This window comes from Vanellus vanellus, assembly GCF_965231255.1.
Source record: "Vanellus vanellus genome assembly, chromosome: 2".
Classification (NCBI taxonomy): Eukaryota; Metazoa; Chordata; class Aves; order Charadriiformes; family Charadriidae; genus Vanellus; species Vanellus vanellus.
The window spans coordinates 110,344,824-110,370,245 of NC_138906.1; the positions used below are offsets into that span (position 1 = coordinate 110,344,824).

Below are 25,422 nucleotides of genomic sequence, written 5' to 3' on the forward strand. Positions count from 1 at the left end.
AGTTTATTTTTTACTTTTTATTCACCAAAAAAAGTTCTTTATTTTCATCAGCAAGAAGCCAAAAAGTTCAAAAGTGATTTTATAGATGGCCTGGTTTTCCACTGAATAACACAATATACATTTCAGAAGAATCAGTTTAAGCGGTTGAAGGGATTAATCAAGACATTACATACCTTTTTATCTTAGCCATATTTCTGCAATCAATTCCAAACAGCTCAGGAATCTGCTTACATGTTATAAGTTGAGATCAAAGCTTGTATAGATACTCTATCACATTTCAATTTCTAAAGTAGCTATCTCTATCCATTTAGCTGGAAACGATACCCTGAGAGATATTCTCAGAGATGCTCTACACTTCTGGAATTCACTTCCTTCCCTGATCTCAGCTGTGTTGTGTCTATTTTCGTGGGATACACCAAAATATATCTGTATCCCCTAGTTTATAGTGTTTGGGGGAAAGGAAGGAAAGGCACTGCAAATGGAAAGATACTATCAAAGACTGAATTATTTTATTCAGATGACTTTTCTTGGTGTTGCCTGGTTTACAATAAAAGCAATGTAGAGTCATGTGGCAAATAAGTTATTTTTACGTAGCCTTAGAGTGCACTAGGTTATGATAAAGAATGTGAAACACATCATAAATAAAAGTCATTGTTGTTCTAATTATCCAAACTAAGATTCAGTTAATGGTAGTTCAGTCTAGAGAAGGAGGCTTGTTTTGAAGATTTGGATTTTCTGAAAGATCATGAAAAAATTCTTTGTCTACTTTATTGAATGAATGTTGATCTTCATGTACCTGTATGTTGGTTTTGTTACAGATATGTTTAGCTTAGCCTCTGAAAGAAATTCAAACAAAAAAGATTACATATTGGTCTGTGGGACGATAATCTGAAATTTGAAAATAAAAATAGATGTAAAGAAGATAGATAGGTGGTTTTTGGCATCATTCTAAAACCATTATCATGTTTATTAGACATTTTGAATGGATTTTTCACTATCCACTTCATGATATAGTTCTGTACTGTCCCATGATCCGTAAATGAGCTGTATACTAACCACAACTAAAGTTTTCTTTTTCACATTGAAAGACCACTTGCACAACACTACCAGTATTAAACACATTATTTTCAAAATGACATGAACATGAAAGTTGCTATGTAAAATAGACTTCTATCCTACTACAGCTATAGCTATTATCAGATCAAATGGAACAATATTAATAAAGCATCCAAACCCAGGATTTCCTTTTGATTGGACCTTTTGACTTTATAACTGTATGCAGACATGGTAAATGATGACCACAATGTGATATTAATTCTTTATAGATACCCTTTATGTGTGTGTACAGTAACTACAAACTGTTGAATTCTAGAGGAAATATTCTATAAAAATGATCAGAACACAAAGTGGACCAAACATGTCCCAAAGGTAACACTAGAGACATCTCAGCAAGAATGGATTTGACCTAGAAATCTTAATTCCCAAGGCATTAATAAATTAACTCAGCCTGACACTGCAGCTTGAAAGATTGATGTAAGCTGTATCAAACGTCTTACGTTATGTGTAAGCAAGCTGACCATCCAGAATGTACCTATTTGTATGCATCATAATTTCAGCTGGTTTGTGGATATTGGTATTTCTTCATATCACGCCGGAAACAGATTTCAGCTGAAGACAAGCTACACTGAACACACCTACATTCTGAATTAACGCTGTCTTCTCTAATGCATATTTATACTGGCAATTCTGAGTTCCTGTAATTTGGGGGTTACGTATGAAGTGACTTTGATGTTGCAGCTTGCTTAGCAATTTTTATTAGATCCAAAGAAGCGACTATGTATGCAGAGCACTTTGAGTTAGAGATAAGAAAAAAAACAACCCAAACTATTTACTGAGTACTTAGAATGTAATAAAAAAATCATCAGTTACATTGAAAGTGAAGAGTACTTATATGATATCACTTCTCTACATAATGAAATGTTGACAGAAGAAAAGGGGGGAAATCTTTAACCAAATTTTAGGTATATACAGTTAATGTTAAAAATGAGCAGTTTGCTAAAACAGATTCTTTCTAAGAAATCATGATGGAAAATGATTTTTGACAGCAGAGAAGTGAAAGTGATAGGTTAGTAAGCCAATGTTTATTATTTCACCTTGATATGTTCTCTTCATCATTTACAAAAAGCTTCTTAGCAGTAGTGATCAGGAAATAAAAAATTAAAAGAAATGAGGGCATCCTATAGAGTATAAAAACATGGTGAAGCTGTGAAAGCACCATATTTTCTAGCAGGCCCTTACTCTAAGCTACACCTGCAAGTATGCTGAGCGTAATTTGTGACATTTTAAAACAGTGGGCACTGTGGCCCATGGAAAATTCCTTTTTCTCTTTTATTCAGACCATGATTCAACAACATTATCTCATAGCAGAATGTAACAGGTAGGAAGAGTTTATCAGCATATACAAACAAACATAAAAAGGCACCTAAGTGTCATGGCATGACACTTCTCAAAAGGAGAACCTTGGTCTTGAGGTAGAAGGTCTACCTGGAAAAGGCAGGTGGTGATTATAGTAATGAACATTTTAATCTTTTACCTGCACTAAACTCTGATGGTCATTAAACATTATTAAGCAACGACAAAAATCCTACTACTTATAAGAACTCTGCCAAATTGAACAAAAACGGTTCCATACTCCCAAAACAGGTGGCTGATCAGATCTCTTACACCCTATAAATCACAGCAGAGCTTCTGTTGCAGGACGTTTGGTGGGAAACAAAACAAAAGAAACTAAAGTAGAGAGAGGTGGCAAATCTGTTCCCACTTCCATCTGCCTAATGGGAATGGTGAGACTGTGGTTGGATATAGAAGCACACACAAAGGACTCCGAATTATACACTCAGAGTACTCTGGCATCAAAATTAATGGTATCGATGGTTGTTCAGATGGACAGTCTATGTCTTAAGTTGAACTTGGTAGAGAGAAAGCCTTTAGAAGCAGAAAGGACTGTAACAGGGAGGCTTTCTTCTTTCTTCCGGACATCTCCGTAATTCCAATTCAGTGAGACCACTTGGAGTTGAGGAAATAAATTTTCAATGAATTTTCGTCAAGACTACCAGGCACTAAAGTATTCCATACTCCATAACTTGTTATTTGAGAGACAACACTCAGCTAGCCATTCAGTCCAGAAGGGTTTACAGAAAATCCCTTCTATACAACATAATTAATCAATGAGAGATCAGAGCTGTTACAGATATCTTAGACTCCCTCACTGATGTTTATTAGTTGAAAATGCCCACTAATCAGATAGATGGGGAAGTTGAGTATAGCAGGCCACATCTTTTTATGACCTTTGATCAAAGGAGCCCCTGCTATTCCCATCACTGATCTCAGTGTGTTTGGAAAGAAAGAGTAAATGAGGCCCACCCACCATGAACTCAAATCAGTTTTTCAAGAAAAATCAAGTTAATTAATCTCAGTTTTAAAGAAATGAACATTTTCAAATGGACTGCTGGATTACTAAAGTTGCTAGACTAATGAGACCTGAAATAAGAAATTTTACAGCAATTAAATTTCAGCCTAGTCAATACAACAACTGATATAACGTTGCAGAAGCAGCACATCGTTCACTCGATTTTCTTTGTTTATACACTAAAATTTTTTTTAAAGGTTTTAAAAGTTTTTTTTAAACCTTGACTCACAAGCAGTAAGTGCAGTTTTTTGGCTGTGATGTCAATTTCCCTGGTGAAAGGCTAGAATCTTCTAGGTTAGATGTGCAAAACCCTAGGAAAACATAAAAAAAGGAAGTTTCCTTCTCTCTGGGTGATTTTTCCTTTAAAGTCAGCAAAATCAGACCTGCCTATTGCTCTCTGAATATTTTATAGACTCATCTGGGTTTTGCTGAATCTTAGTGGAAGTGATAGAGTAAAAAATAAACAAGAAGGGTTTGCCCTGTACACGTTCCAAACACTCCCCTTCTTCTGAGGTGAATTTTTAAAGGCATGTGAATATGTATAGAACAACCATAGGAGCCTTAGGTTTCTGTAGAACTGCACAGTACGGATTAAAACAAGGGAAGGTGATTTTTGTTTTGTTTTGGTTTGGGTTTTTTTGTTGTTTTTTTTTTTTTTTTAATTCAGCTAGCCACATAGCGCTCAGAACTTTATTGATTGAATTATACATACATAAAATTTATGGGGGCAAATATATTCTGTATGTAAATTAACAGAACTTAAAATGAAATAGCTAAACAGTGTCTAATTCACAACTGCAATAATTTTATGATTTTTAAACATGATAGACACCTAAAAATATACTTTCCAAAGACATTGCTAATACCCGGTTAAATAACTATTAATCAGACTGAAAACTGGAATATTGTCCTGAAAATGTGTCATTGCTTGTGTTTTACAGTGGATATATAGTTTTGTTCTCTATTGCTGTTCATATTGAGCATATTCTGGAAACTGTATTCCCATATATAAATGAAACATGTGGTTTATTATCAAGGTATTATTAGTGATGACTTATTGCTCTTCACTGATTTCTTGACCTGCATGGCTATACTTGTATTTACATCACCTTAACTATATTGTGTTCTCTGAAGAAAGGGAAAAAAATCCCTCAAGAAGCTTTATCCTTTATACACTGTTAACAGGTACATCACTGAATAATCACTCCTCTTATTAGTGGTAATAAAAAATCTCAAGATTTCTCATTTTTCCATAGAGTGAAAATATAGATTTGAAATAATTTCACATATAAAAAGGGCAGAGTGTTAAGAATACAAAGCTTCTGGGGTGTGAGCCACATTTTGCACTCTGCTGTGCTGATTTGATCAAACCTAGCTTGCTTGCAAAGAAAAAGAATGTGTGCTGAAGTCTTAGATCTTTGATTGAAAAATGGTTTAATCGGGAAAGAGTTTTCAAAGGCATAGATGGAAGGCCGTAGTCACTTCAATTGACTTACTGCTTTGCTTTTAAAGCACTGCTTGTAGCATTCAGGTGCTTTCTGGTTTGGGGAAAGTGGAAGATTCAAGTCTGATGAGTACAAATATCTACAAGACATGAGATGACTGATGAAATAGAACCCAAGTTCAAATTGGACACGATCTTTTCTGAAAGTCAGTGGGTTTGCATGAGTTCACTTTCCTCCTGATTGGTGAGGATATTCACTTACTAACATATGCTGATGCTCAGGTCATTAAATATTTACTGATAAAAGTAACACATAAAAGCTATTTCTAAGCAGAAATATTGCTTATTTTGTCAACTGTAGTGTGGTTGTTTATTTACAGAGATGAAATATATTCTTTTGAATGATAACTGTTATTTTTTATTTTATCTTGCAATGACTATCTGGTTTGACATATTTGTAAATGAAGGCTATTTTGCTTTCTTGAGAAAAAGCAGCCAAGAAGTTCCATAATCAATCTGTTATAATATCCAGAATCAACAATTCAGCACATGATCTCTTCACCATATTTCGCTTACTGGAGCTACAATATATCAGTTGAATGATGTCAATGTGTTTGTGGGCTGGAAGGAAATGGGTTTTGTATGGAGGGATTTGTTCAAATGTAGAATAATATACTTTTCACCTTGAAAAAAAAAAAAAGGACAAAACACTATATATATGATTACTTTTTTCATTTATGGAAACTTCATTTACCCCCGTCCTTTTGATCCAGAAAATCTTTTACGTTCTCTCAAGGTTTTAATGCCTGCCTCTCTCAAATAGATGAAAAACCAAAGCAGATTATTTGCAGAATACAAGTCTCAATAAGCCTGTTCGGGTATAAAAGGTGTATACTTGAGAATGAGTAATGTGCACTCAATACATATTCGCAAAACACATCTCTAGCTTCAACAGTTTAACATACCTGATATGTCCTTTTATTGTTTTAAAGGACAAGTAAATACTTTTATTCTTCACACTTCTGTTTATCTGTGTTTCCAGCTAATTCAAAGCATCAGTGCAGTGGATCAAGATGACTCAGCAGAAGGTCACCATTTTTACTTCTCATTGGCTCAGGAGGCCACAAACAACTCACATTTTACTGTCAAAGATAATCAAGGTAGTGTCATTCATGTAGCTCTTTAAGACCCTCCCAATGAAAGATGCATGCTTCTGTGGTCCTCACATCACTAATTTTATAAAAATTTACACTTAAGTAGAAATTGTCATTGTAAGATATGAATATTTCATGTGGTGCGTTTCAAAACAATAATTCAGTAATACCAAATAGTAGATTTTCCTTTTTCAGATGAGTAACATAAACAGCAAAATACAGTTCTATTTCAAGGAAAGAAAAAGTGCTGAGATGAAAAATATATTGGTATTCATTAAAATTTATTTCCATAATGTAGGATATGGTGAGAAATACCAAATTTCTTGTTAAAATATTCTACCTAAGAAACAAGATCACTAAAAAGAGAAGACTGCTGTTAATATGTCTGTTAATTCATCACTTCACAAGACAGAAATTATAAACACATAAATAGCAATGTAATCTTATTTTCTAATACATTTTAAACTGTGTATGCTGATTACTGATGACATCGTGCATGTCTTCTGTATGTATTTTAATGTTATTCAGAACCTATATTGATTGAGACATATTAAAAGAGTGATATAGAGAGACATCAAGCAAAACCATTCTGTAGTGAAAATGTAAGCACAATATTTGATGGAATTTCAGGGAAGATGGCTGCTTAGTCAGTCTGCTAAGACTACAAAGAGCTTCTTCAGACTCAGCTAAAGTACACATTGCTCTTATTGACTTTGCTAATTATTTGAATGTTCTGGCCAGGTGAATAAATCAATTGAAATAAGTTTTGGAAAATTCAGACTATGTTAAACGGCAAACTACTTCCCTTAGTATCTCCAAAGTTAAAGTCAATCTATTAATATGTATTTCAATTCCCAACTTCATTATCCTCTCACTCAGTGCCAGGAAGAGATAAGTTGTTCCATTAAGGTCAAATTGTGTACAAGCTGTGAGCTTTTCCCACCTTTGCTCATTCTGCGCAAAGCCTGAGCACAGCCACACACAAGGCAATATGTCCATTTCTTTTTGGTGACTATTGATAGGGAAAAAAAGCCAATCTTTTAAAATATGGTACAATCAATCCTCACTCTCTCCCTTTCTGCCACGTTTCGTAAAAATGGCTGCATGAATTGGGATAGTCCAAGGCAAAAGCAAAAGTGACTCTGCAGATCTGGAGCATTTTATCTCTGGAGTTGTAACACTCTCTGGATTACTTTCTGCACTATGACAGAAACGTAGAAGAACTTAAATAAGAGACAGTTAACTTTAGCAGACTGTTTGGATAGATGTATTACACAGGTAACAGTAGAAACATTTTCTTTTTTTCTACATACATGTATGCACACAAACATTCACCCTGCCACGATAAAAAATTCTGACATGTGAACATTTATAGATTTTTCTTCTTTCCATTATACACAGATTTAGACAGGGCTAATTTTGCAACAAGCTAAGTTTGAGATTTGAATTAGTTGATATGCAGCAGGAGCTAAACTTAAGCTATTTACTGAGCTTTGTACAGAACTGATTTTTAAACACTAATAGTTAAATACAAAGCAAGGTAAGAGCCTCTAGCAAATTTTCACTAATTTAGATAGTAGGAGCTCAACTAGCTCCAGTTTTTGAGTCTGGGAAAGGAATGAACACTATTTTAGTTGATTTTTTTTCCTTGCTTTCTCTTCTTTCCCTTGCCACCTGCTTTCTCTGTGTGCTGCCAGACACACTTTTGAAGCCTTTTGATTGGTAAACTGCCTATATTTCATCTGTGAACTGCTGGATTGGTAGCAGCTGGTTACATGGAACCATTTTAAGAACCAATTAATTAGTCTGAGCAGGTGTCAGGTACTGAACACAGTGGGAGGGTTTTTTTAGCTCTGAACATTAAAGACAGAGCTCCTAGGTCAAATTTTATTATTGCCCCTGGAATACACATGTCAAAAATAAATGCAATTTATTCACGATTGACACAAAAAAGCCCATCACATGTCAGTGACTGGTTTTACTTTTTTAACTTTCTGAATATGTAGCTTTGCACAGTACCATTGTTTTTAAATAGGTCAGATGCCATTGGAGTTTTATTGTTGTTAAAAAGTGATAAATGCATATCATGTATAATAATTTATCTTCTAGATAACACAGCTGGAATTTTCACAGCAAAAAGTGGCTTCAGAAGGCAAGACCAGTTCTCTTTCTACTTGCCAATCTTAATTCTGGATAATGGAACCCCACCGCTGACCAGCACAAATACTCTCACTATCACTGTCTGCGACTGTGACACCAAAGTTAACACCTTCTACTGTCGATATGGAGCTTTCATGTATGCCATGGGTCTCAGCACAGAAGCTTTAGTTGCTGTTTTGGCTTGCATACTAATACTCCTAGGTAAGTATAAGCAAGAGAAATGACTATTTCCTTTTACAGTAGGCCTGATTAAGTGACAAAGATGTTCCTTTGACTGGAAGCTTGGAATTCCTTTGCTATTGAGAAAAAATGCAATAAGGTAAGTGTTTCATTTCTTTTCTGTCTTCTGAACTATAATTTCTCCCCTCTAGTTTTCAGTAAAATTTGAATTCTAACACAGTGTCCTAAAAGTTGGCTTTAGTTGAGCCATGGTCCTACTTGTCTGTATTGGTCCAAAGTCTGTATTGACCCCAGGGAAAGCTGAAGACAGCGTTACACAAGGAAATTAGCTAGTATAAGAATATATTAAAAGGAGCAGTACCCTACTTATTCTGCCTTAGGTATGCCAAATGTAGAGCTAAGATCAATACAAAGTAATAAAAGAAAAAGAGAATTCGACACTCTGGGAAAGCGAAAAGGAAGTTTCCCTGTCAAATAATAAGGTTGCATCTTGGGACAGCCTTTTCTCCAAATGTTGAGTGTCTCCTTTTTCCTTCTCATGGCACACCAAATTAACCTCCGTTAGATTTGGGAGCTTGTGGATGTGAAAAGTGGGGTTGAGAGTGTTTTAAATGCACGGGAGTTGTGCTTGTATCTCTGCAAAGGGTCATGCATGGCCCTCAAAACCAGACCAAGCACCCAAGGCTGGGTTTTCCTGCTCTGCATGGGGCAGTGCTGCTCCAAGACGTATTGGGGTGACAGCCATCAGGGAAACAACTTCTTCACCTGGCGAAGCATGCAGCTATTGCTGCTAAAATGTGTTTCCTTTTTTTAGCAAAAGGATATTCCTGCAGTGTTCGATGAGTGATTTGATGACGCTGACACATTATAACAGCAGGCACACTGTACTAATCATTCCCCAAAGACTACATATCCATCCTGAAACTCTGTACCTGTCTGAGTTAGTGAGGTTAAGGTATGGTAGCTTCTGAGGCCAGGAAAGAGGAGAAGTGATAGAGCCAGGTAGGTTTGTTTTCTAAGACAAAATGACTGACCTTAGAGCTTGGTCACTGATGGTGGTCATGGGCCACAAGACCAAATTCAAGCTGATGCCAACAAAGCAACAGGGAAAGAATTCCAAATTCCTGTTGCCTGTGTAATAACATGGCATATCCATATTATGCCATAGAGCAGTCTATTTCGTAAAACGTCATATTTAAAAATACCACAAAACCACTAAGGGGTTATGTTAGTAAAACTGTTTTTCCACTAATGAAACTACAAACAAACAACTCCAAAGGAAAAGTAGACAGAATCAGGATTTCACTAAGCAGGGTAATATCAAATCATCATCATAAATTGTGAAAAACTACCATAAATTGTTTTTCAATGAAATTCTAAAAAAAAAAAAGGAAAAATATAATCATAATCAAAAGAAGAAAACTGCAGCATAATATCTAGCTACACAATGTCTGGAAAGGAAGAAGTAATAATAACAGCAATTACTTTGCCTTAAGAAACAAAAACTTTCACTGGAAATTATTCTCTCAATGTGTTTGTTAAAGAGAGCAAATACAATAGTAATATTTTTAAACTCCTGTATCACTGAAAGAAATACAAAACAATTTTAAGTAAACCTTTTTTTTTCCATATGAAGGGTAACTACATAAAGAACATTCTTTTTTCTATCCTCATTATACAATATGACCTCTACCAGTTTATAAATAACAGCATACAACAGTAAGCATATCATCCTTAACTACAAGAAAGCTGAAGCTTGAAAATGAAGGCTTGCGGTTCTATTCTGATGCTCTATTTTGATCTGCCATAGTAGCAACAGAAGCCAAGAAAGACAAGTCCAGTAAAGCTAATGGAATTATTTTGACTTTACACCAGTGAAAAAAGAAATTTAACAAGTTAAAAATCTCCCGTATTCTGCATTCTGTCCACAAGGTTATGGTTTATTTTCCATAGCATAAGGAATAGAAACTGGATCTAATTTCCTGTTGTACCTTTGACCTCCTGCCTGAATCTCTGGGTGAGAACTCATTGAAATTTCTCCTCAAATGGAACCCTATAGTTCAGTTCAGTTCCCAAATGAGTTGCTCAAAAGTAGCATGCATACCTGTTAATTACGAGTCAGCATCTTCATGTGACCTTGGGCTCTCAAAATTAGGTGACATGCAGAAAACTGCAGAAACAGAATGACCTACAAAAACAACTCCATGTGTTTCTATTTATCAATTTGAATACATTGAATAGGTAGGCAGGGATGAAGACAATGGAAGGGAACCTCATAATTGTTATGTCTGGATGGGATTACCCTTGGTCAGACACTAGCCCTTTCTTGACTCCAGGGATGCACTCGTTCCCCTACTTCCGTCTCCTAGTTTCCAACAGAGGAAATAGGCACATACGATTGGATTTCTGGTTCTAGACTTGCCTGCACTCCCAGAGTCACCTTATTTAAATCTGAGCTTTCCTCGTCCCAGGGAATCTTCAGTAGTGGCACTGGAAAACAGCCCCCCCCCCCCAACTGAAGTCCCTGCCTTAGAACTGGCAGCCAGTGTGAGCTTACTGGAAGCCCAGTGTGCATCTCAAGTTTTCTTTGATTGTTGAGGGACATATAAACCTGATCGCTTTGCGTTATGCACTTAAGTGACTGAGGATCAGGCAGACTATACCACTGTATTACCCACACCACCGGTGGAATTATTCAAGGTCCTCTCTCCAGATGGAATAAACCCTCAGTGTCTACTGGGCCTATGCATATCACAAAAGTTGAAGCAAGGATATAGATAAATATATTAATCATAAAGAAAAATAAACTAATATCTACCACACTGTTTACAGAAAAATAGATTTTAAATGCATTAAATCTTTGAATGTATTATTGTAATTATTTAAAATGAAATAATAAAAATGTTCTATACACAATAGATTCGCTGTTTATATCTGAGACCTAATGTTTGTTTTCTTTTTTCAATTTTCTTGTATCATCATGTGTACAATTAGAAGAGTTCGCCATGCAAATTTTTTGGAGAGTTGAAACTATCTGGGTTTTGTAAATGTATAATAACATTGTAGAAATCCCTGTTTCTAATGCTTTCAAGTTTGGTGTTCGTATCTCCCAATCAAATGAAGTAGTATACAGTAAATAAGTAGAAATAAAGAACTACTTCGGGTCCCTCATATCCCTAAGTGAGGTAAAATCCAGTCATTATTGGTAGTTGTATCATGTTATGTCCTGAGTAAAGTATTACAGTCCGCAAACTATTTAGATATTAAATAGAACTGCAGTAAGATTTAGCTAAAAAGTGAAATCATTAATCTCTATGAAAGTCATAGACTATTTCAAAGGGATCATTCAGCTAAAAATGAGATGAAATAGGATTAAAAAAATAATAGTCTAAAATAAAATTAAAAAGATCTCATATATGAAAGAAACAAGCTGTTCTGATTCATAGGCCTTGGTAGTACATATTACTACAACATCGCATAAAAGGTGGCAGTAGTCTTCAAATTTCTTAAGTAGCATAACAAAAATAATTGAACCACACCCTGCATAGACTATGGAACTGAATGATCCAACCAGCTGAGGAGCATAACTTGCTCATTGCCTCATTTTTCATTTGATCTTCCTGGGGCTTTGATCCAAGAAAGAGTGAAAGATTAAGAATTTAAATTCTGAATGTGAAATTCATACATGTGATAAACCAAAGCAGTTTCAAAAAGCATAACCTATGTTTCCATCAGTTTCAAACTCTCACCTGCCAAAAAGAACTGCTCCGTTTCATTCACCTGTTTTGTCAGCCCCTTTGTAGCCATTTTCCCACCACATACTATGCTCATCTCAAAGCCATAATACCCATAAAAAGTACGGCTCTATAAATTTGTTAAGATAGCTTCACTTTGCAATAGTATTGATATTAAGAAATGTTACTATTTTTTCAAGTCTTTCCACACACATTCAATGTCTCTGGTCCTGTTTATATTATTTAATTTTGTTTTCTTTTGTTTCTTTTCTTTTCTTTTTTTTTTTTTTTGTTAGTGTTCTTTTTGGCTATTGTAGCGATAAGGCAGCAGAGGAAGAAGTCTCCCTTTTCAGAAAAAATGGAAGAATTCAGAGAGAACATTGTCAGGTATGATGATGAAGGAGGTGGTGAGGAGGACACAGAAGCCTTTGATATTTCAGCACTGAGGACACGCACTGTCATGCGAACGCACAAACCTCGAAAGAAGGTCACCACAGAAATCCACAGTCTCTACAGACAGTCTCTGCAGGTTGGCCCTGACAGCGCAATCTTCAGGCAATTCATTTCAGAAAAGCTCGAGGAAGCAAATACAGATCCTACAGTTCCTCCATATGATTCACTTCAGACCTATGCGTTTGAGGGGACCGGCTCTTTGGCAGGATCCCTCAGCTCCTTAGGTTCAAACATGTCAGATGCAGATCAGAGTTATGACTACCTTACAGACTGGGGACCTCACTTTAAACAGCTTGCAGGCATGTACGCTTCCCATAGAAGTGCGAGGGATTAGTTACTCGTTGATTTGCTGCTTTGTTTTCCTAAACCTCAGCAACCAAAAACAACTGTGGATTTTGAAAAAGGAGATCGTCCCCCATTTAGGCATGAAAAATGAAAGCCCAAGGGTTTGTTGTTGTGTTTGTTTTGTTGTTTTTTTTTTTTTTTCTGGAAAGTCTTGGATGTAGAGATCTTTTGGAAAATCACACCAGGCATGTCATGAAGTGAGGAGGTGAAGACTCCCATTTAAAAGTCTCGTGGCTATTTGGGTGCATGAATGCAAACTGTGCTGCTGTGGACATCTAGGCACCCTTCTGGATACTGAAAACCTGGCTCCAGCAAGTACAAAAGGAGGAGTAGAAGCCATAAATGGGTATTGTAAATATTCTGTCATCCATAAGCTTTAAACTGTTTCCAAAGTTAAGACAGATTTTTGCTGTTGCAGTTGAAGATATTCATTAACCAAAGTTAAACATGCATTTTTGTGTAATGCTTCCTTCTATAAATATACTTGTGTGAAAAAGTAGTCCCTAGATATTCTAATACAATTGTCAGAAATGCTCACAGAATCAGCCATTTATTGTTCTTAAGATGACAAAACTAAATGTCTTTTCCTATCAGTGTAAAAATAAAGACCTATTAGAATGTTAACAAGCATTTGCTGCTATTTTAGTTTTTAATGGAGCTATTGGAAAATATATAAAACAATACTTAATTCTGCAAATAAGATAGACAAAAAAGAAATCAGTTCTAGTTAGAATCAATATGCAACATAAATACTGCAATTGGCAACATTATATATTACTGCACTTAGAACAAAATGATATCCAAATACAAGCATTTTTCCTTTTATTAAGAGTTCAAAGGATGACTGATTTACCAGCACAGATTTATTTTTTTATTATGAAATATAAAATTATCTGCAGTAGTCAGTTTTATTATAACAATATTAAGAATCTTTAAAATGCTAAACTTATGGTTATAAAACTTTATGTATAACATTAGATAAGAAGATAATAAAATACTTTAATGTTAATCCACTTCTGACAATGATCCTGAATCATTCTGCGAGACTCAAGCCACACTTCAAAATTAAATTCTTACTGTATTTTTTCCAAACATTCCATACTGAATATAAAGCTGTCTCAGAATATTTCTTCACTCTTACTTATACCACTACCCAGCAGCAATTTTGGATCTGAGGATCATCAAATACGTTCAGAATGCTCTGTCTGGAAAAGGCAACCTGCCTGTTTTTTATTCACTTCTCTTCTATCAGGTACTTATTGTACAGAAATTACATCATGTAATCAACTGATAAATTTCCACAGCTAAAAGCTACCATCAAAATAAAGAAAATTATACAACATGTTTGTGTCTGTTCCACCCCCCCCCCCCCCCCCCATTTTCTTTTTTATAAGATTTTAGGTAAGCACTACTGAATTACAGAGAACCAGGCAAAACTTAAACAGGGAAACAAACAAACAAAAAAAACAACAAACAAAAAAAGGCATGTAACATACAAGCTTTGCAATGTTTGCTATAACTGTGCTTCACTGAAGAAAACCAAGGCATGTAGGCTTAGCAGAAAGGTGCCAATGCAGAGTTTAAATTCCTGTCAGTTAAAAATAAAACGTGTGGAGGTGTTTGAAACTCAAGTTTTCCAATGTGAGGTCTGTTAAGGGCAGAATCAATATTCATCATATTAATAGCTGGAGAAACACGGGGGGGTTGGGGGGGGGGGGGGGGGGGCATCATCTGACCAGGTCCAGATGAGGCAGCATCTGCTCAATGAGGAAAAACTGGTTCTCACCAGTCTCATGCTAGTACACCAGTATGAATGAGCAGCTACAAAACAGCTTTAAAAGATACACAAGTAAAAACATTGTATTAATGACTCTAACATTTGTGTTCAATGACCGTCCAACAGATGTGATAAAATAACTTTTATTTGAGATAATATTGTACATGTTAGTAATTTACTCCATGGAGAGTAATAGAGAAAGAGAGAACAACTATACATGCACTGGTTGGAGATGGTAAAAAGTATATTTTTAGGATTAGGTCTATAGATTAATGCGGGTTATACCTTAAACAAATCCTTATTCCACAGATGGCCCCAGTGGCATTAATAGAATTCCTCATGCTTTCAGGTTGTATTTTGTACAAAAAGGATAACCGCATCTGATCCTTTCTCAATCCAGAGATTTTGTCCATTTACATGGGGAAATAGCCTTGAACACTCAACTATATTTGCACTTATATAATAATTTCCTCTTTTTACTGTAAGAAAATTTAACAATAAATACTTTTTTTAACTAGTGCATACCACTGTCATGTAATTTTTGTAAACAATGTATGCCATTCTCAGTAACTTCTATACGAAAGCGAATAGTGGTCTACAATGAATTTTAAATGAACTTTACCTGAAAAGGCATAAGACGATGTTTGCACAACAGGGAAAAGGAGTGTTTTGCTCTGAAGCAAGAAGTTATCCCTAGCTGTTACTGGGCCACATCTTATTAGGCTCCTGGCATTCAATCTAAGTCAAACCTGAAAATTTATTTCCACATGTGAGAGAAGAATCACTGAACTGACCTCATAACTTCACACTTCTTTTAATATAACATACTTAATTCAGCTGAAGAATGTCTGCAAAAAGGTTTTGTAGAAATGCCTGCTTATTTGAAGGAAATAAACATTTTAAGGAAGACAAAATTAAACACATAAAAGATATCACAATAATTAATAGTATGCCATTAATAAAGGATAAGTTATAAGCCAAAGTTCCTGATGATGAGATCTGTTAAACTGGGGAATGATTTTCCCAAGAGAGTCATTTATTACCTTTATCTTTAAAAAAATTGTAAGTAGCTAGAATTAGCTATGCTATTGGCTGAAGAGTGCAATTATGGCACCAGATGGCAAATACATATTTAGCTGTTCATGACCTGCCTGAGGGTATATAAGAAAGACTTATTGACTGGTCAAAGGAGGTATGGTCATACACACTGATTTTCTGTATGAATGCTTTGAAGAGATGTTTCTGTATATTTCTTTCTCTGTAACATGATAATGAGACAGGTTAAGAACTGGTGAAGTACCTGACCAAAGATTGGCTTCCTGTTTCAGTCCTCATTCATAGGGATTCAGTGTTGTGTTGTTGGTTTTATTATTTAAAAGCCAAGGAAATGAAGACTATGCATATATTAATAAATGTTTAACATTCAGATGTTTGAATTTAAAAAGCAAAAGAACAAAATCACTTGATGGTACATTGCAGCTTCAGATTCATTGTTGTGACTGGAAAAGGGTATATAATTTTGTATATCACGATGTAGAGTTTTTATTATCATAACACTGAGAAGCAATCCTGCTTGCCACTGAGGATAATCTTAGTCTTTAATTCACATAATTTTCGTACCACATTTTATCACAGATACTGTCATTACACTCCTAGCTTTGCTTTCAAAATTTGCATTGGAAATGTGGTTGTTTTAACCACAACTCTTTCTTAACTGTTCAGGGTAACCCTGTCAGATGAGAGTAAAATATTTTTTAAAAGACAGTGTGCATTTTATGCTTCAAAGTCAGATCTAATATATGCTCTCTGAGGAGTAAAAGTTGAAGGAGATTATTGTGATTTTACATTCTGGCAAAGAATACAGTTTACCCTTGATCCAGAATATGAACAAATAGAATAGAAGTTCTATGAAAAAAATCAGTAGCTATTAGTAAAGTCTGTAAGATTTCCCCACCAGAAAATTGGTAAACCTATATTCTATAAAGAAAAATAGAGTGGATGAATGTTTATAAAAAAAAGTTGATACATTTTACAACAGCAATTTGGATGGTCTCATGTTTCAGAAAAAAAAAAAAATCATCATATATGGGTCTATATCAACCTTATGACACAGAGTCCAAGGAACAGTAAGATTTACCTATAGTGCCTAGAAGGATAAAGCATCCATACAGAAAGTCTGCTTAAATCAGTATGAAACATTTTATCCACAGCAAATAGATAATAGCAATAGTCACAAATATGTGTAAGGATCAAGAGCATATCTGCCAGCAAAGGTAGTTAGAGGTACAGCACTGAGAGCAAATGCTAATAAACACAATTAGAAACCATAACTACTTCACAAAACTCTCCAATAGCACAAACCAGAACAGGATATCAATGGCTCTTAATTCCCCAAACATTTTAATTCTGATTTAGGTAATGCTTTAATGATATTAAAGTTTATAATTTAAATAATACTCCACATGTGGTGATTCAAATAGGATAGATTTGTAGAGAAATAATTATATCTGCATACATATATCTGAACAAAAGGATACAACACAAGTTATTGGATTAAAGTTTAAAGGATGCAAACCTACCCACAAATATATGATGCATGCCTTCTGACATTGTTATGAGTATATTAATCTTTGACACCCCAAATTAGTCTGAAAACACACTACAAAGGGCATCTTGAACAACTGTTTTAGTATTGTTTTTTTATATATATGATATGTACTGATTCTGTATGTATGTCAAAAAATATTCCCTGTTATTAATAGTGAGGATACCTGAGTTATAAGCAACAACTGGATGGTCTTGAAGTATGGAGACTAGAAAATGGATAAGATATAACTGCAAAAATAAAGATTATCCACTCTGGAAATAGTCCATAAAAAACAATCCGCTATCATACTGGGCACTTGTCCAGTAGATTCATTAAACAGGACAAGGATATTCAAGCTGCTAAAATAACTATGAACTGCCAAAAAGATTACACCCAGAAAAGCCAAAAAAAAAAAAAAAAAATCAGTTATGAACCAAAGTTGTACTAGACAATACTGTAGACAAAAGAAAATGTTGAGCATGAAATTAGATTGAGATTAGATTACCTAACTGTTTAATTACTTGGCAGCTCATTCTGTTTTGTCAGACTCTGACCAGCCACACTAATACTGTTTCTGAAAGTTACACGGTAATCCAAAGGTATATACAATATTAATTATTATTAAAGCATTTTTATAGGACAAAATCTTGTTACTAGTTTATTATTTATTCCATATGTACAAACTCTTTGACAAGACCAGACAAAGTGTCCAACAGATGTAAAAGCGATGATAAAATAAGTTATCTTTAAACATCTCCTTTTATAATTTCAACAGTCTAATTCAATATGCACACATTTCATTATCTATTCTGTGAAAAATTTCATTGGTTCAAATGCCAATTTACTTATATCACTTATGAATTCAAAATATCATTACAATTACTTTACAAATATTTTATGAGAATTCTTAAAGATTACAGTAACTTTAGTCACTGAACATTATCCAGGTTCTTGTTGTCAAAGCAACTCATTCTCACAAAAATCTTACCTGGCTTTTGCCATCACTGAATATAAAAATATCCTAGTTAGTTTCCAAAAGCTTTTGCATCCACTGCCGTTCATCTCACCCAGCCTTAGCCACCTAAAAATCAGTGTAAGTAACTTCCTTCCCATCCTGTGATGCCACTCCCTTGGACATCCCAGAAGTTCAGGGCAGGCTGGACATTCTCTGGGACTGCAAAATGAGAGAGGCATCCTTCCTTACGGGACCAACTTAGACGTGGTAGACCTTCCACAGCAAAGAACCCCTGCATCTCCTTCATGTCACTGAGGACTCAAACTGACTGATGAATCACCCCCTAAGCTTCATCTGCTTTCCCCAACCTGATAGGGGTATAAGGATTCTGCATTGTGTTCTTACCTTCACGTACATTTGAGTTTATTTTTTCAAACCTGTCCTGGTTTGAGGTAAAACAGAACCAATTTTGTTCAGTAACTTCGCTTCTTAGCTGGGCCTCTTCTAACTACTGAAACTAACAGCATATTATGCAGACAACGTTCACTCTCTCAGAGTGATAAGGCCAACGTTTATAGCTGATGCCCAGGCATGGTATGCAGAGAGGCTCTGCTTATACTCATTGCTATAACCCCCAAGGCCAACCAACTTTGTTATTGGCCCCGTTGGAGGGTCGGAAGCGGAAAAGCATAGTGGGGTCCCACCTGCAGGGAGGAGCGGACAGGACAGGTGACCCAAAACTGACCAACAGGGTATTCCATCCCATCTGCCCCATGCTCAGTATAAAAGCTGAGGGATCAAAGGGTCACGGGTTCTTCCTTCAATGGCCGACGTCTGAGGAGGACTCTGTCTGTTTGTCTGCCTGTGATCCCAATCCTGAATGTAGATCTGGAATCCAGTTCCCACCTGTTGTGTTAAGGGGCAAAGTAGTTTTGGCAGAAAATAACCCCCCTTGCATTCTAACACTCCTCACCGAGGTGGGAGGCTAGGCGCAGCTAGGTTTAAATTCTGAGTGATGCCCAATTCACCACTATCAGCCCAGGTATGTTTAATATATATTAAACTGTTACGGTTCTGCATACACAAATAGCAGACTGCACCTTCAGCCCAGTTGTGCTCATGAACTAGCACAGCCACTCTTTTGTCGCATTCAATGAGAAACCCAAATGACTAGCTGCCTGCACAGTGCAGGTTATTGAAGCAACAGATACACAAGTTCTTTTGGATTGCCGGTGATAATGACTGTCTGCAGAGCACGTGCGAATACTAAAGATGTTAGTAATATAGCTCTGTTACAAATGCAGTAAGTTATAAAACAACTCTATAGAGATTTTTAAGTTTCCCAGGGAAGCACTTGGCATAGCCAAGCGTTCGAATCTTACCCACAAGTTTCTTTATGGCAGGGGAAGAGAGACTCAGCCCATTGACTGATCCTGAAGTCAAGGCAGTCTTTGATGGAGTCCTCCTCGACTTGTTCACGATGGTGTCTTCCCTAACATCCCCCCTTTCTCAGGCTATTTTTATACTATTCTTTATCTTCAAGGTGGATTTTGGGTGATTCTAGTCATAAATACTTCCACTGTGATTGGTGTAAAATTTTCTAGCCTCTCACTTAAAGGTACAGTTTACAAAAAATTCAGGGCTCAGACTCAAGGAGTGGTCGCACCTTGGAGGCGGGTAGCTTTTGGGATGGAGGTGTGTTTTGGTATTATAATGACATAATGAGCAAAGTTCACCCAAAGGACAGCATTTCATACCTTTCCTTAATGTGTGAATAATGCTGTATTATTGATCATTTTAGTAATTATTCCACACCGTCTATCACTGAGTCCAGCCTGGGACTGTCCCAGTGCCATCCGGTGTCATGATTGTCATCCTGGGAGCTTGATACAGTTTTGTATATATTTCATTATTTCCTTTTATTTTATTATTAATATTTCATTAAAGTTGTTTAGTTCCTTCTGAACTCATAAATCTCTTTTTCCTTTCTCTGCCTCTTTCTTTGAAGAGGGGTAGAGGGGAGCATCCTTCGTGCCCATCTGTGGTCCCCCACGTCCCCAGTAGCCAATTTGGCCTAAACCATGACAAAACCTAATAAATATTTTTCTTTGACAATAGTCTTTGTCAGTCTTGAATGATTGTTATTGCTTCATAGTATTCTGCTAACAGATAAAGTTTTCCAAGTCAGCTCCTTGTGGAATTTGCTATTTTGCAACCACAAACTTCAAGAAATGCAGAGAAAGAGACGCAAAATCAAGACCAAGAGAGGTCAAATGATTCATGTAGCTGGTCAGTTCCTGAGCTGGAAACAAGTTGTAGATCCTGAGACAGTCAGTCCACTGCCCAGCTCCCGGGACTACAGTTAATTTTTCGCAGCTCTGCTTGTGCTTTATTGGTGAATAACAAAGTAGTTTAAAATTAAAATTCTGTGTTCAACTGAGTTGATCCATTCTGGATTTGTAGGTCACTTTGAACAACTTTTTGCATGTGGCACCAGGTCAAAGTAATGCCACTGCTAGTTTCTTATTTATGATGTTTTTTTCCCAACGTAAACTAGACCATAAGTGCACGAATGGCTTTAAAAAATAGAAGCAAGTTAAGGGTACAGCTTAAGAAAACACTTTATCTTGTCCTCTCCCCGATATATAATTTATCTAGATCCACCTTTGCCCTGCTGTACCTTAAAAGAAACAGAAAACTTTAGCAAATGTAGGTCTCACAAGACTTTGTAAATAACAGTCTATGACTAAGATTCACAGTTAATTGTAGAGAAGCAACAGGAAATCAGATAAAAGAGAGTTGAAATGTTTAAGGAAATCACCATTGACTTGTTACTGATTAGTTGCAGCCAAGTTGCAGAGTAGGTTGCTGGAATGCTCACCAATTTATTAGACACAATGTCTTGTTATAGAAAGTTATATTCAAAGGCAAGAATTTATTGTTGGTCTGATTAAAGTTGTTATTAGTCCAGTTGTTAAAAATCATAGTTCAAATTGTCTACAGTTAAAGTGCCATATAATCAAACTTTTTCCTCTCTACTCCTTTTTTTCTGGTTTTATGCTCATGCTCCTAAGGCTTCAATCTGAAGCAGGAGGAATGGTACCATAAGTCATCAGTATCACTAGTCCTTCACCAGGAAGAATGCAACACTGATGTGGATCATGTCTTATATCTTGCTCCACCATTTGCTTGGGAGCATTTTCATGTGTTTGCTAACATTTTTTGCACCTGTCCTGGTTCCGGCAACGATGGGGTTAATTTCCCCAAGGAGCCGGCAGGGGAGGCACTATTCCATTCCACGTGACCCATGCCCCGCTAATAAAGGAGCTAGCCGGGGAGCGGGAGTCAGTCACCACTTGATGGTGTGCTGTGGTGGAGTGGGTCTGGTCAGTACGTTTTGTGGTGGTACTGTAATCGCGTTCTTATATTCCAATACCGGTGTTATTGTTTTTCTTTTTCCTTCCCTTTGTCTGTTCTGTTAAATTATAATATTTCAACCCACGAGTTTTGCCCTTTTCTGCTGACTTTTCCCATGGCTGTGGGAGTCGAGCGAGCGGCTGAGTGGTTCTCTGTTGCTGGCTGAGGCCAAACCACGACAGCACCTTAATCTTTCTTCGCTCGTCTACAAGTCTGAATATAGTTTATATGTTTGTTGTTTTTTTTTTTTACATAGACTGAATACTTCCTTGTTCTAAAGCTCATTTTATCCAGCTCCCAATATTGCATCCCTTTGGTAATCAGATGCTAAGGCCTGGTAAACAGTTTATACCCTGTAGCATCCTGGGCCAATGGCAGCATCCTGGGCCAATACTTTTAAGGCCTCTTCTCATTCTCTGCTTTTGTACTATGCTACATCTTACTCTAAGCTCATAGGTTCATTCTACAGAAAATAACTCTTTCAAATAGTTAAATATTTGTGTATATATATATGCACCATGCAATTATGCGAAGCTAAAACAAAGCAGATAATAGTCACCTGATCGTTAGGTAATTAATTTTATGGTTAAAAAAGCAAAAGCATATCTCCAGCCAGGTGAAGATAAGTCCAGAGAATAGTTGGCAGGTCCTGAGTCCCATGTTATCCTGACACTAAGCCTCTTCCAAACAGTGGAATCTCCATACTTACTACCTACAACTCTACAGTCCCTGAAAGGTTTTCAAAGGGAAATCACAATCAGAAATGAAGGATTAACTGTATCCTACAATTTCAAGTATTTCTGGAAGAGTAATCACCTCTGAAAGAAGAAGATAACCCTGACCTTTCTGTCGGTCTGAGTTACCAGAAAAAAAGTAACCAACATTAGAACTGATATAATTTGTAATAATTTGCTAGGAATGTGTTTCCATCCTTGCTATTTCTTCAGGGTATATTTGCAATATGAAATTCCTGACTGTTTACCACATGCTTTGGTTTGTAGATCCTTGCCCTCAGCTGAAAAGCTCCTCAGCCTTCTGCTGTGTAGCTGCTTCTATGTGCTTAAATGGTTCAGATTCATGAAAAAAAAAAAAACAAAACAAAACAAAAAAAAAACCAAACACAAAAAAACAACCATCCAACAGAAAATCCAGAAGCAGAGCAGTCTGCAATACTTATTGCAACAGAATTATAATGTTTATTTTCCATTGTTATTGGAGAGTGGTAGAGACAATGAGGACCTGACAATTAGAGAATGGATCTTCTAAAAAAGATCCACAAAGTGAATGCTTCTGCTATAAACTTGCAAAATTTTGGAACAGCAGAAAACCAAAGAAGAATCTACTTGACTGATGCTTTCTTGTTTGCTTTTTTTTTTTGTTGTTGTTGTCCAGGAAAATCATAATGTCAGTCCTTGTGGGGACAATCAAAATGCACCAAATGGCTGTTGTAGCAGACCACTTCATTCATTGGGGATGAAGTAGACCTTTGCAGGCTGTTAATAATGTTGATATCATGGATTAGGCCTGAGTAGCAGGGTAAATGGAAAATAATAATACTTCTGGACACTTAAAATTGCATTCGGTTTGTACCACCTTTCTAATTTTTCTTTGCAGTATCCAGGACATAAATAAACTGTTCCTGAGATTCCTTGTAAAATTCACACTTTTTTGGTTTAGTCCAAAGATCATACAGAACAATTTTAGCTTTCCAGGTTTATTCCTCCTTATTGATTTACTGGCTTGTAGCATTCTGACAGGTGTGCACTTTTTGCTCTGAGCATTTTCTTGATGTTCCATTTTGTGTGTTCCTTTGAAAAAAAAAAAAAGAAAACAAAAAAAGAAAAAAAAAGAAAAGAGCAGGAGGGAACCAAAAACTCAGCAAGCAGCAAGCAGGTAGAAAAGTCACGGTAGAATGCAGTTTGAAACACAATCAGAAGTGGATCTTACCAGGAGTTCTACGACTTAAGCTGTAATAAAAGAATTTGGACTTTTGTTTTCCCTTTGCAAGGCACAATTGCAGAGACGTGGGACATCAGAGATGCTTTCCATCATCTTGTTCTCTTAGCATGGCATGTTATAGATATTTTCCTGTAGCTCTTAAACTACATAGTGTGCTGGGAAGCATTTTGTAACCCGTATTAGAGAGTTGATAGTGGGAAAGATGTCTCTAAGGTAGATATAACCAGGATGGTTACATACAGATGATCTGATCTGATATTCCTGTTGTTTTTTATTATTATTGCTATTTTTATTTTAAATAACTTGACAGTGGAAGTTTATCAGTTTAAAAATATTTAAGAATGGATATTCCTTGCCTACAGGAATTGTTTACGGAAAAAAATAATCAAATCTTTATGCCAGTTTGCACAGAAAAAAAAAAAAACCACCAAAAAACAAAAACCAACCAAAACTGACAGAAGTCCCGTTGGTTCTCATAGTGGACCTCAACAACCCCAACATCTGCTTGGAGTGCAACACAGTAGGGTGCAAGCAATCTAGGAGTTTCTAGCATGCCTGGTGACAGCTGTTTGGTGTATGAAGAGGATGGGCAGTTTACAGGACTAATCCCATGGGCTGGCTAGGAGGTACTCCAACTAAAGTAGAAAATATCAATATGGTTGGCTGGGTGGATTACAATATGAGTGAGAAACTGGCTAGCCCGCTGGGCTCAATGGCCTGTGGCCTGCCCTTCACCAGTATCCAGTCCAGTGGTGTTCCTTAGAGCTTGTTACCAAGCTTAATACTGCTTATCATCTTCAACAATTCCTTGGGTAAAGGTAGGGAATGCATTTTCAGCAAGTTCATGGACAACATGGAGGAATATTCAATATACTGAAGGGTAGGGATGCCCTCAAAAGATACCTGATGAAGCTAGAGGTACAGGCAGCACTATGCTGAAATGTTAGGGAAACATTACTTGATTTCATATGTGTCTTGCTCTGACAAGTATTACTTATTTGTATTAACGATAGAATGAATTTGTTAAGATTTACATAAAAACCCCAACAACCAAAACAAGAAGTGTCCAAATACCACTAGTAAACTGGAAGATGTAGCAGCTGTTTGAGCATGGAGTTTCACATGCTAATATGATACTCACTGTCATCTCTTTTGCTTAGCTGACTCCAAAGGGAAAGCAACTTGTTAGCCAATTTAACTTTTGGGATAATTTTTGCCAAGTGTAATAGTTACATTCAGAAACATTCTAGCTGGGAGAAAGGAAAGGTACACAATAAGTAGCATAACCATCTGCTTATCTAGAAAGCTGTTAGTACACAGATGAGCTCAAAGTATAGGATTTCTGTTTGTTTTTTTGATGATTTAAGAGGTGCAAACAACTTTCTGCCGACACTGTAATATGCATATGTAGGTAGAGAAAGCATACAAACTCTGTTTTCTTAGATAAATAACATCATCCTAAAACCAACAATTCTTGCTTATTTCTTTCTTTGATCACAGTTAGAAGCAGTAAAACATATGAGAATTGCCTGACTTTCTGCGAATTTAATATTCCCTGCCATTTTTCAGAAGTTGGCATACCCTAAAAAAAGTGAGATTGAATCCTAGTATACCTGAAAGACTTTTTGTATTCCTAGCTCCTTACTACTGTCTCTCGTAGTAGCTGCTGAAGGGAATCCCTACAGCTTGTACCTTAGAGAAGAATGTGGGAGGACAAGAAAGAAAAAGTCACACAACTCAAAACTGAAATTAGAAATTAAGTCACAAGTCATCTTTGATAACAAAAAG

The 25,422-nt window shown here is 36.2% G+C and overlaps 1 protein-coding gene across 1 annotated transcript in view; it reads left to right on the forward strand.

Annotated features, from left to right (window-relative positions):
* The window catches only part of LOC309668912 (cadherin-19-like), a gene marked incomplete at its 3' end in the record, with an annotated part of 41,433 nt that extends 28,505 nt beyond the window's left edge, over positions 1-12,928 (forward strand). Inside the window, exons 9-11 of the mRNA XM_082479454.1 lie at positions 5,956-6,073; positions 8,177-8,428; positions 12,438-12,928. Coding sequence (XP_082335580.1) covers positions 5,956-6,073; positions 8,177-8,428; positions 12,438-12,928 — 861 coding nt within the window. The remainder of the gene's footprint in view (positions 1-5,955; positions 6,074-8,176; positions 8,429-12,437) is intronic.
* Positions 12,929-25,422: the final 12,494 nt, after the last annotated feature.